General features: G+C 48.7%; 1 protein-coding gene across 1 annotated transcript in view; it reads right to left on the bottom strand.

Annotated features, from left to right (window-relative positions):
* Window positions 1-12,634, bottom strand: part of CASQ2 (calsequestrin 2) — a 35,401-nt gene that overhangs the window by 15,832 nt on the left and 6,935 nt on the right. Inside the window, exons 2-4 of the mRNA XM_082076000.1 lie at window positions 5,297-5,381; window positions 3,848-3,948; window positions 1,570-1,681 (exon numbers count right to left, since the gene is read on the bottom strand). Coding sequence (XP_081932126.1) covers window positions 1,570-1,681; window positions 3,848-3,948; window positions 5,297-5,381 — 298 coding nt within the window. The remainder of the gene's footprint in view (window positions 1-1,569; window positions 1,682-3,847; window positions 3,949-5,296; window positions 5,382-12,634) is intronic.

The following is a 12,634-nucleotide window of genomic DNA, read 5'->3' as shown; positions in this document are numbered from 1 at the left end:
TTGTCCTGTCATAACATGCCCTTCTGAAAAGTCTCTCCCCATCTTTCCTACAGGCTGCTTTTATTAATAAGTATTGAAAAACTGCAATAAGGTCTCCCTGGAGCTTTCTCTTCTCCAGGCTGAACAACCCCAACTCTCTTAGCCTGTCCTCACAGCAGAGCTGTTCCAGCCCTCTGATCATTTTTGTGTCCTCCTCTTGCACCTCTCTAACAGGTCCATGTCTTTCCCATACTGAGGGCTTCAGAGCTGGATGCAGAACTCCAGGTGGGGTCTCACCGGAGTGGAGTAGAGGAGTGAGCAGGACACACGTTGTGCAGCCCCACAGCACTCAGAAAAATTACAGATCCCGGCATACCATGCTTAACTGGGGCTGAAATCAGCAGCATTGCAAAGCAGGTCTGGGGGTTACAACTCCAGCCTGTTGATAAGGCTGTTTGCAGTTGCCCTCTGGCAAAAGCAGTAATTCAGCCTGCAAAATACATAGAGTTGCTCCAATATTAATTATTGCTGCCATTCTCTAAATATTCACCAAGCATGATTAGGCACACTCCTGCTGCAGGAGGAGGGGGCAGGAGCGAGGGACATTTTTACCATTACTGCTATCAGGTCCTCAGCTGCATTCAGTAAGGATGCTCTCAGCCTGGAGGAAGCTGTTTGCAACAGGTATTTCCCACCTTTCTTCCAAACACTTGTTACTGAACAGCGTAAGAGGCACAACCCTGCCCGAGCTGCCCTGCAACCTGTTTTGAGCTGATGAGAAAACTGAAGGGATAGATGGATGGCTGTTGTGGTGCAGCAGACCTGGTGATACGTTGCTTGTTCAGGTAGGAATACCTGTCTTTTTGCTAAAGCCAAGCTTTGCAAGCATGGAGTGCACACGGCCAGCACTGCCCAGTGAGCAGGGGGAATGCTTGGGGCTGGCAGATGAGCCCGCTGGTGCTGCTGAGGAGGGACTCGCATGAGGGTTTCTCAAGGTTCATGGAAGCTGATGGTTTTGCTCGCAGTGATCCCCAAGCTGCACATCCCTCAGGGCACAGGACCAGCCTCTTTTCAGTCTCAGGGTCCAGAGAGGAGAAGTAGGTCAGTGCCTGTGCTGGGCTGCCCTAAGGCATCCTGCTTACTGCTGCTTCATGTTTGCCAAGAAAGTATTTAATGTGTTTCCCTCTCTTTCTCTTTATTCCCCTCTCCCTTTTTGTTTAACCATTTGGGCTCACTGCTCATAAGAGGTGGAGCTTTGCTCCCTTTACGTGCTTACCCAGTATAACTGTAACCTCAGCTGGTTTTGGTGAGGTAGACTTACTTCACTTCAGGAGATATTGGATTATCACCCCCTTCTGCCAGCAGGCACCTTGCAGAAGGGTCACTGCTGTTGGTGTAGGAACAGGCTCATGCATAGCAACAACAGAAACTTTCCTGCAACCCCACCTCATGCTCCAGCAACTTTGGCACTGTTACAGTTTGCCATATACCCCTACCACCCTTAATGTTCATCTAGAAGAACATGTGGAACACCTGACCCCAGCACCCCCAGCCAGGCTCCAAGCCCCATGAGGAACATATTCATCTTACGTTCAGAGTCTTCTCCTTTGAAGTAGCCGATGAGTTTGATTTCCTCGTCAATTTGATCGAAGGCCTGAAGCTCTAGCTTGTTGTTTATGATCTCCACAGGGTCTTCTAGCAGCTGCCATGACAAACGCATTTGATAATGCAACAGTTTGCAGCACCAACCTGTGCCTGGCAGTGTGTGTCACTAGCAATCTAAGTTAGGAGAAAGAGGTCACCCAGTTTCTCTGCTGCTGGAAACTCTACTTAGTGCTCTCTGCCTTAATGTGAGGCACCAAGAGACGCAGGTCACCTTCAGAAGGAGCTGTTAGTAGTATCACTGCAGAGTTTGAAGCATCAAGAGGGGAGCTGCAAGAAGCCTGGGTAACCCAGATGGATGCTGAAGAACCTGCTGTGTCAAGTGACAAGGGGTAACAATTGCAGCTGGATTTAGTGAGGCTGAGAAAAAGGGAGAGCATTTGAAAGCAACTAGTATGGGGACTGAACTTCTGTGAATGATGGATGTATTTGTTTCCAAATGTCATTTGCTGGAAGAGGTCATTGTGAAGAACTTGCTTTTGGATAACATTTAAACCGGCACACTAGAGTGTGGCCAAACAGTGTTTTGGAGCAGTGGAAAGTCTGGATGTGAATTTTCCTGGCTGATTCTCCCATGCAGAGTTCTTTGGCCCTTCCTCTTCAGTCTGTCATTAAGCCCAAACTTAATCTCTGTTTTCTTAACGAGCCACTGCTGGTGATAAGATTTGGTCTGAGTATTTTGCCCAGTAAGACTGGTGTAAATCAAGTATGGTTTCACTAGAAAAAAAATGCAGGCAGACCACTCTACAGCCTAGAGAGGAGTAGGGGATCTCTGGATTTGTTTTCCTTTGAGATGAGGCTGCTGAGGCACCACAGGTGTGTTTGTTTTTATTTCCCTGTTTTGCTGGGTATTTTCCCTCTTGAGTGGAAAACACACAAATAGAAATCCTTGCTCTTTTCCTTTGTTCACAGAACATGATATTTTCAGTGGCACACCACAAAACACAGCAAACAAAGCCTCACAAAATGCCTTTTGCTGCACCCCTTGCGAGTGACGCTCCAGCGTGTGGTTATGCCTCTGCTGCCTCCAGAGCAGCTTGTGCAGGTCCCTGCTGCCACAGTGCCCTGAGCCATGGCAACCAGGATTCCCAACACTGCAGGGCTGCAGCAAAGCCCTGCCCTGCCTGTGGCCTCCTGTGGTTGGGTAGATGCCCGTTTCTGTCCCTGAAGCCACTCACATGTGTTTTGGCCGCAAAACCTGATGCACACAGCCACAGACATTGCCATAGGAGAGATAAGATCCTACGGAGCTGTTTCTGTTCCCCGGTCGTGCCTCTCCCCACCAGCACTCCTGCACCTCAGGTGACCATTTAGGCAACCTGCCACCCTGGGGAACAAACCCTGCCGGCTCTGCTGCTTGCCTCACCTCTCTTATCTGCTTTTTTGCATGGCTGCTCATAAAGCGAGCCTCATTTCAAAGGAAAACCATGCTGCTGCAAAAAGTTTTCCCTACAAATCAAAGACCATGTTTTTGGACTGTTGCCTCTCCTAGGACTAAAATGTAAAGAAAGAGTAGTGCAAAATGTTGATGAGGGAGTCGGCATCTCTTTTGCATTTTTAGGCAGGAAGCTGAGTATATAGTTGTACCTATGCACAAAATTACCTGAGAGCACAAAGTCCTAGGGCCTTGATCTTCTCTAACTCATTGCAGTGCAATTCGGTAAGTTCACTAAAGAACCAGTAGTAGTCTAGGTTTTTTTGTGTGCTTGTGTCTAGAAATGGGCAAATCGTTTGCAGCATATGAACTGAGCTCTTTTTAGTTGCTCTATGAGAATGAGAATGCTACTTCTTGGAATCTATTTGAAAATAATCCTTCCTTTTGACAAACAAAACAAAACAAAACAAAAACAAAAAACAGTGAAATGTTTTGCAAATAGCAGTGTTAGCATGCCAGCTTGCTGAGGTGGGTGACTAGCGGTTAATTATGTGGGATTATTGCTTCCTTCCAATCAAATACTCCATAAACAGGAAAGAGAGCAAAACATCTTTAAGATAAAAGTAGTTGGGGACATATAAAGGTATGTGTGTTCCTGGGAACTCATGGTCAGACAAGTATTTGGAAAGCTGTAAAATATCATCTCTACCAATGTGCAGCAAACAGGGATGGAATTTCAAATAAAGATAAAGCCACGTTTTTTAGCAAAGTGAGTATTTACAAGGTCTTCCCTGAGAGGCTTTATCTAGCTCTCAGCTTATCTGTGCTTACATCCAACAGGAATTCCACCAAGACATCTGTGGCCAGTTCCCCGTCAAATTCAATCAACCGCTCGTCCTTAAAGACGTAAAGACTTCCCTCTTCAACCAAGCCTGAAAGAAAGAGACAGGAAACAAAATGTGTCCAACATGTCACTAAAAGCATTTTTACTAGAGAGTATCTTGCTTGTTACTCTAGCAACGCCTCCTGGGAAAACACAATTTTCAGTTCACTGTGTTGGTCCCGTTAGAAACAAACTGATCAATCTCCTGACTGATGTTTCACGGCACAAAGGACAAACCTCAGCCAGAATTTGTGTTAGCTCCTTTCCAAATGCTGAACTTTTTCATTTAGGTCACAGTTTGGCCTCAAGTGGAATAATTCTGTACCAGGAGTTTGTTTTAGCTCTGACCGATAATCCCAAATTTGAACAACCTAACACTAAAAGGAAAATGGACTTTGATGTGGGCTGTGCTCTCTGCCTGGAGAAGGCTGAACTATGTGAACATAAACAGTAAGCTGGAAGCCAAAGGGAGCTTCAAACTCTGCAGCTTAGCTAAGCTTGGCAAAAGGAGTTAGAAACCTATGGTAGAGATGCCACAGGTGACAGGCTGGCAGTTCGGAATGGTATGTCACTGGACTGACAACTGGTTGCCACAGTGTCTTGATGGAGGGTCCAATATCAGAAGCAATAAGCTGCAATGCATGATGGCAGGGTACCATGGGTGAAGGTGGTTGGTAGTTTGTCCTTCTTGGAGAGGAAGAAGCTCTCAGTTTTAGTTTAGCTTTCACCAGCACACTTAGTCTCTAATTTAGGAAAAAAAATTACAGTCCTGCATACAGTCCAGTATGCTTAAACAGTCTCTGACCTTAAGTCTACTGGTACATTCATGTGCTGTTGTATTTACATGCCATAGTATTTCCATATGTCTTTGTGGGCTAAAATATAAAAGAATCATCAGTTGCCGGAAGGCAGCTCTTTCCAGGGGTGGGCAGCAGCCTTTCAGAGTGTTTGCTCTTCTGCTCTCGGGAGCAAGTCAGGGAGGGCTGGCACCTGGCTGTCAGACCATTGCAAGGCTGTGGCTTCCTGATTAGTGACTGGGGTCACTCTGCCATGGGACCAGTGACATCTGGGGGCCTATGTGATGTCCCTGTAGGTTTTGGTTCTGTGCCGCTGAGTCAGACCTGTCTCTGTGCAGGAAGAGCATGGAGTTACTCTATGGCACCTATCTACAGTTTCTACTCAGCAAGCTGTGAGCTTCCACCCTGTCTCCCATCCTTGCCACCCAGCTTCCACTTGATCTTGCCCATGTTAGTGGGCAGGTGGTTAGTGTGCAATTGCCACCATCACCCTCCCCATCCTGGTGACAAGGATTTGGCTGTTCTCTATGAGGCTGGCTGTTGGACATCACTCTAACACCCTCTCTGAGCTATTCCAGAGGTATCAGACATGGGACTCACCTAACTTTTTAGCAAGTTTGGCATCCTTCTTGGAGTCCACCATCCCGAAGCCGATGCTTCTGGGCTCCAATACCTGAGCTGCCAGCTGTGGGACGAACCAGAGAACCCAGTGTTAGCAGTATTAACACTACAGGGTAGCTCGCATGGCACAACAGACACAAGTGACCCATTTTCTGCTTTCGGAGAGCACCAATAGGTGGGATTTGTCACATGCTGCCTCCCAGCTGACATAATGCTGCCTGGAAGTCACAAGGGTTGGGTTTCTTCCCACTGTGTCGCAGCACCAAGTTTGCTGGTGATAACATGTGCTGTTATCTGCTGTTTGACACATAGGCATTGGGAGAGGGCTCTCAACCAAATCGGGGACACCAAAACAGTGAGCATGGCTGGGAGAAAGACCCGTGCCACTGACACAAAGCAAAAACTGTCTCCTCTGTTGTGCCTCAGTGGCCTCCTGTGGGAGAGCATGACATGTGGGCACCATGGACATTTTAATTCTGGAAGTGCTTGGTGCCAGGAGGCAGTGGCTGCAAACTGAAGGGGATGCAGGGCACTACAGTATCATGTTTCCTTCATACATGCAATGGGCTGGCCAAAGCAGGCTCCCAGCAAAAAAAAAAAAAAAACAGAGGGACTCCAGGCTCTGTAAAAGCAGCCACTTCTCCTATAAAATGCTTTAATTCATGTCTCCAGTCCAGGCTTCAGTCACCTCTCCTGTTTCTTGTCCCCTATTTTCCCTAAAGAAATGGGTCTAATCCCAGCCGTGCTCACATTTGTCTCCTCGCAGCTTCACAAAATCACTGCCTCCCATTCCCACCATTTTTGACGAAGGGGCCTCTTGAAGATATCAAGTTCCTGCCTGTTTTGTGAAAATAGATATGTGAGGAAAGGAGAGACACTCTGCAAGTTCCCCATGGTGCAAGCAGCCCTGGGTGAGACCCTGTGAATTCCAGATGGGCTCCGTAGAGATGCAGTGACCCTGGAAAATGAGCCCACTTACTGACCAGATGACTGACTTAGCCCCACCACAAACACGCCAGAGACCCTACAAGGTGGTAATGATGCTCCGAGACCACCAAGCAGCTGTAAGAGCCCCCTCCTCCTCCTTCTTCCTCTCTGCTCCCCAAATGCTTCTCATGCTGATGGTCTTCTCACTGTCCCCTCTCCCAACTCTGCCAGATGAAGTGGGGGCAGCGCAATGCAGACAAGGAGTTTGGGGCCTCCAAGACAAGAATGTCCCTATTAGGGCACAGCTGCCTGTGCTTGATGGTGAGAGGCTGGAGAAGGGCAGAAGAAAAGCCGTGGCCGGAGAGATGGCGGGCTGATTTATGAGGAACGCCCTCCCCCAGGTCCTGTTTTGGCACCCTCCCCCAGCCTCAAAGCTGGTTTGAATGTCACCCAGCAGCACTGCCCCCACGGCCATGCAGCCCCTTCGCTCCCCTGCTATAAATAGCCTCCTCCTGTGCCTGGCTCCTGCAAGAGCCAGCAGCAATTAAAGGCATCAGAGAGCACAAGCCATGGGGCAGCCCCCTTACCTGCACCCTGGGGTGTCATGGGGCAGGCCAGCTTCCCGTACTGGCAGTGTCCAGCCCTTCCCCAAAATCCTGGAGGAGATAGCAATCACCCTGGTGAGGTCTCAGGGGCCTTGTTTGGGTGAAGGGAAATGATGGAGACCAAGGGTCTTCTCCCTTCCACCAAATATGTGTCCCCAGGCCTGTCTGGAAGCCCTCCAGAGGGACATATACTCCACCAGCCATTGTGGCATCACTGCAGCCTTAATCCTTCTGCAGCTACTTGGCTTATTGTCTTTGGGGAGAAATGCCATTGTGTGAGGCAAAAAGGGTGCTCTGTGTTGTGCAAGAAATACGTGGTCTCTCTGCTCTTTCCTTGCCCCCTGCCAGTGCTTTGAAATGAAGGTGAAGTCACACGTTCAGGGCTTGTGGTTACAGGGCACATTGCCTGAACAGGGCAGAGCACTTGTCTGTGATTGCACATCCATTGATAAAGCATCTGAGCTTTTGTCTGACTGGTCTGGCATCCCATCTCCTGGTCAGGCCATGGCCATCCATGTTAGAGCACCTGAGAGCAGCTGGTACCTGATAACACAAAGAGAGATGGACAACTCTTGTGAGCTCCCTAGACATCTGCAAGCAGGTGGTAGTGGGAGATGTTGTTTTCTCTTCCCAGTTATGGAGATCTGCCTTTATGGGACAAAGGGACAGAGCCTGCGGGATCATCATCTTTAGGGAACATTGTCAGCAATTCCCTGCCCTGAGGAAATTCTATAGAGCAGCAAGAGGTTTATCAGAGTCAACACTGAGACTCTGGTTCTGGTAAGATACAGAAAGCCCAAGGGAAAAAGACTGTCCAGGCTTGTCCGGTCCAGTCCATACTTGATCTAACTACTTCCTTACAGCTATGTTAGCCATGTGCCAGACAAAGTCAAGGCAGTTTAAGCCCAATAGTTCTTGACTCCTACTCACAGGAGGTGGTTAGAGTTTCTTGGGGGTGTTTGAAGAAGCTCAGAAATGTGCCTTCATCATGTGAGGTTGCAACACCTGCTGCAGACAAGTAGTTGGGCATGAGCAGAGATGTTTGCAAGAGAGGAAATGTTAATCAGGAGTAATATGTGTCAAGGTAGCTCTTTGTGGGGGCTGTGGGTGCAGCCAGGTAGCTGTGAGCACAGGAGCTTGCTGGGAAATAGCAAACATGTCTAGAAAATGTGGGTGAAGGGATGAAAGCCTATTTGTATGAAACTGTGGGAGTGTGCACTTCATTAGGGCTCAGGAGAGAGAAAAAGTCACAGTAATGCTGGAGGTGTGCCTGCTGGTGTGTCAGGGCTTGTGTGACTGTGCCTAGTGAGACTCTCTAGGAAGTGTAGTACCATGGGTACAACTGTTTGGAGATGTTCCTTTGAAGAAGCCCATCCCAAGAGAAGACATGTGACAGTACGTGACTTTCAAGCTAATGAGATAATGAGGTGAGTGGTGCAGCCTATGCCCATCTGCAGAGCACTGGAGTCCTGCACCAGGGGAATCTTAATGCAACATGAAACTTTCAGGAGTTCTTTCCACTGTGTCAGCATCCGGAGGCAGGAGACCATTCCAGGGTGTCAGTACCTATAATGGCTTTTTCTAGTGGAGCTGTGCAGGAGCTAGACATTGCTCCTGCATGTGCTTTCCCTGCTTTCCACTGTAGCAGGCCAGTCTGATCAGTGCTTAGATGAGGATGTATTCCCACACCTATATTTGAACCCTATAAGGCAGCAAAATACAGAGTATGCCAGAGGCACAGCAGCTTGGCTAGTTGCCCCCTGCTCATTACAGTATCAAGCATTTATATATCCCCTTACAGTATTTTCTGATTCCATAATACTAGTGGGATTTGAATGCAGATAATGTTTCTAATCTTGACAATCCTCTTGGCTCAGGACATTGGGACAGAGGCAGCTGTAATGTAAGAACACAGCCCCTCCTCCTCCCTCTCCTCCTCCTCCCTTCAAATTTGTGTCGCTTGAAGTCTTGGCCGGCCAGAGCCCTTGCCTTTGTGTCAGCCTCTATAGCGAGTAATTTAGCTTCAACAGCTGCATGGAGGGGTGAAACTTCCCTGGAAGAACTGGACCTAACTGGTCATGCAGTCCCTGAGGTATAGCAGGATCTTTGGGCAGGCGGAGCTGGCTGAGAGCATGAGCAAAGATCCCGGTAGCTTGTAACCTCATATCCCCTGCATGGTTTGCAGCCCTCCTCTTGTGTGCATGAAGACTTTGCAGTGCACGCTTACTAGCCACAAGATCACAAGCTGTGTCTCGTGCAGCCTTGGGAAAAGGAGGTGTGAGTCTGGGAGCACTTCTTTTTTCTTCTGCTTCCCTCAAGTAATAGCCATACTTGAATTTGGGTGAGCGTGAGGGCATGCATGGCCCTCTGGGATGTGTGAGAGGTGCCAGCCCAAAGTCAAGCTTAAGTACCACCATGTAAACAAGAACCACCTCATCTTGGCTGGTGTCAACAATTACAGGCAATCTGAATAATGGGGATGGAAAGAAACAACTCCCTGCCAGAACATCTCACATTCACACCCACCACACCTATCTGAACCTGGGTGTGATGTTGGGAAACTTTGAGACATTTGAGAAGACTCACAGGGTCATTCTGAAATCCTAGGTTATAGAGCAGCATAAGTGTCACCACTCCTATTCCAGCTGCTCAGATTCGGCTCAGGGTGCTGGGGACTTTTGATTCTCTGTAAGAGCCATAATGAGTAACCTTCTCTTGAGCATGGGGAACTTTCTGTTTTCCTAGCTGGCAGTGGTGGAAGAACAGAGCTCAAGTAATGCAAGGAGAAGAGCAACAGGAGATTATGAGGAAATGTCCCTCAAGAAATGCCACCTTCTTTACGCTTCTTCACTGTTTCTCTCCTACTCTCTTTAAAGCCGCAGTTTATGTTGCAGGTCAGAACTTGGTTGATGCAATGACAATGATTATATATCCCAAAACATTATGTTTTTATTTTCAGAAGCAATAGAAGGAGATGGTAAAAGTCTAGAGTATTTCCCCAAAAGCTTTGAATCCTTATGCAGGACTCATGCGTTCCTGCTATGGTTGACTTTGCTGTTGTTCAAGCTGGTGGGCAGTTTGTTGGAGAGCAGAGGGGTATCTGTCCTTCCTAATACTGTGCTGCCTCCTCTAGCATCCCCTTGCATACCCCACCAACAACATTTTGGGTTCTTGAATAATTCATGCTGGTGGATTAGGAGTTCTGAAGCGTTATGGTGGTCAAAGGGAAGGGGCAGAAGCCTACTGAGCAGCTACCACTAGAAAAGCCACCCTCCTGTCAGTGGGACCAGGGGAGAGTGTATCGATCCCACCTTCATGCCCTTTTCCACCACCTGAGCTGCCCAGAGAGGCTGTTTACAGCTGAACCTGCCATCTCAGGGGGTCACTGCTCCTTGGACTAAAAGGCAAGTCCCCAAATATGGAACATGTAAAGGTCACTCCCACAGAGGTGGCTTTTGCAGGTAACGCTTCCAAGAACACCGCTCCAGGGCTTTAACTGCCACACAGCCACTCAGCTCAGTCAAACAAATGCTGTGCTCTTTGGCTGCCTCCCTAAAGGTTTCACATAGTTTGTATTTTTATCCGCATCGGGCATCCCTAATTTTAGCGAGCTGTAAGCTAAAGCTCAGCCTCCCCAGCAGTGAGCTAACCGGGGCCGGTGCCTGTGCCACTGAGCACCCAGGGGTGCAGGGGCCACCTGCTGCTGTTCCTGGCCAGTCCCTGCTGGCCCTGCATCACAGATGTTTTGCCGACTCAGCTGGGCAGCTTGCATGGCAAGGACAGCCCAGGGCAGGCGTGCGTGCATGTGTGCATGTGCTGACCCAGGCTGTGGGGTCTGGGATGGTGCCTGGGGGCTACCCTGATAAGCTCCTCTTTGACAAAACAGAGACCAGAGGCACAATCTGGGGGCTGTCCTCAACAAAAGTGAGGCCACTGCAACCTTGTTGTCTTTCTGGACTCAGAGAGGCTGCTTTGAAAGCAAAGGCTGGGTGTTGCTATGAAGACCATGCAGGATGCAAGCTGGCTCCTTTCAGTTGGTGCTGGAGGAGGGAAGCATGCATGATATTCAGCTTGTTCACCTCCGCAAACCATTGCCCATGTCATTCCTACACCTCCGGCTCCCAGAAACAAGCCAGATTTCTCAAGTTTCTGACCAAGTGGGTGTGATGCAGCATCACAGGGTCCAGCGTAGGGCAACAAAGATGATTAAGGGAGTGGAGCACCTCCCTTATGAAGAAAGGCTGAGGGAGCTGGGTCTCTTTAGTTTGGAGGAGACTGAGGGGTGACCTTATTAATGTTTATAAATATATAAAGGGTGAGTGCCACGAGGATGGAGCCAGGCTCTTCTCGGTGGCAACCAATGATAGGACAAGGGGTAATGGGATCAAGCTGGAACACAAGAGGTTCCACTTAAATTTGAGAAAAAACTTCTTCTCAGTGAGGGTGACAGAGCACTGGAACAGGCTGCCCAGGGAGGTTGTGGAGTCTCCTTCGCTGGAGACATTCAAAACCCGCCTGGACATGTTCCTGTGTGACCTCACCTAGGCGTTCCTGCTCGAGCAGGGGGATTGGACTAGATGATCTTTTGAGGTCCCTTCCAATCCCTAACATTCTGTGATTCTGTGATCTCTGAAACCCTGTAGAGCCCAAAATGCTGATAGCAGGAGATGGGAGCTCCCACCCTACATCCATGGGAAGGATCAGTGAGGGGCCGACCCTGGGAGAATGGAGGAGTCTTTGAGACAAGAAAGGCCTTTTAGCCAAGGAGTGAGCAGAGAGAAATAAGAACTGAGGAAGACTTTAAAATCGTGCAGCCCTCATTACTCAGGTTTTGAGGTGTCAGAGGTCTGCTAAGCTGGCAGCAGTTTGTCTCCTGCCAGGACTAGACAGGGTTCCCAGAAAAAGGATGTATCATATGCAACAACTGGCCCTCGCCAAAGCTGTACCAGCGAGTGCAGAGGAATGAGCACCATCAGCACTGCTTAGGAGGGAGCACTCGCTGTCCCGAGGTGCCAGGGAGGGGAGGAGCAAACTCCTGCTCTGCGGTCCCCCCGGGAACTGAGTTCTTTACTGTGTGCTCTATTTCCTCCGGCAAGGTTTTGTCTCATGTATGTAGGTAAATCCCAGTGTGCAAAGGAGAGGGAAAAAAAGAAAAGGATCTCTTGGACCTTGCCAAGTCACCTCTTTCCTAGGCCATGGATGTTATTCAGGGACAGAGGCTGCAAAAGGACATCTTTAGTCATCAAACCAGGACTATGTCATTTAATCTCTATCACAACCTGGTCGGTGTCCATTTAAAACTCATTGGGCTGTTCTTCCCTTGACATCTTTCCCCTCTGATGATTAGGGACTTCCCAGTTTCCAAACTTGGTTTATTCATAGCCCATTTGTCCTTAGGCTTTGTGCTTAAATAGCTCTTCTCTCTCTTGGGTGTTTAAAATGAATTATTGTATCCCCTTTCTACTCTCTCCACAAAATGAAGCTCAGGCATGAAGGAAGGGCAGTCACAGGCTTTGATTAGTTTGGTTTTAGATTAAGGGCACTGGCACACCAAGCTCTGGGTTAAGGTCACGATGGGCGAACACCGCAAGGCCCGCCATACCTGTTCTGCCTGGCAGAGCAACAGCTGCCCCAGCCTGTAGGCAGGGTCCTGAGAAATGTCAAGGTCTAGGGCAGAGAACATGAAATGAAAACTATAAACAGCACACATATCCACTGAGTAGGAGAGCATGAGCTCAAGCTAAGCCTTTTGAAGCCTCCCACTGAGGACAGGGCAAAAGCACCT

The sequence above is a fragment of the Streptopelia decaocto genome, assembly GCF_964273445.1.
Source record: "Streptopelia decaocto genome assembly, chromosome: 1".
NCBI lineage: Eukaryota > Metazoa > Chordata > Aves > Columbiformes > Columbidae > Streptopelia > Streptopelia decaocto.
This window is presented reverse-complemented; position numbering and strand designations above follow the sequence as displayed.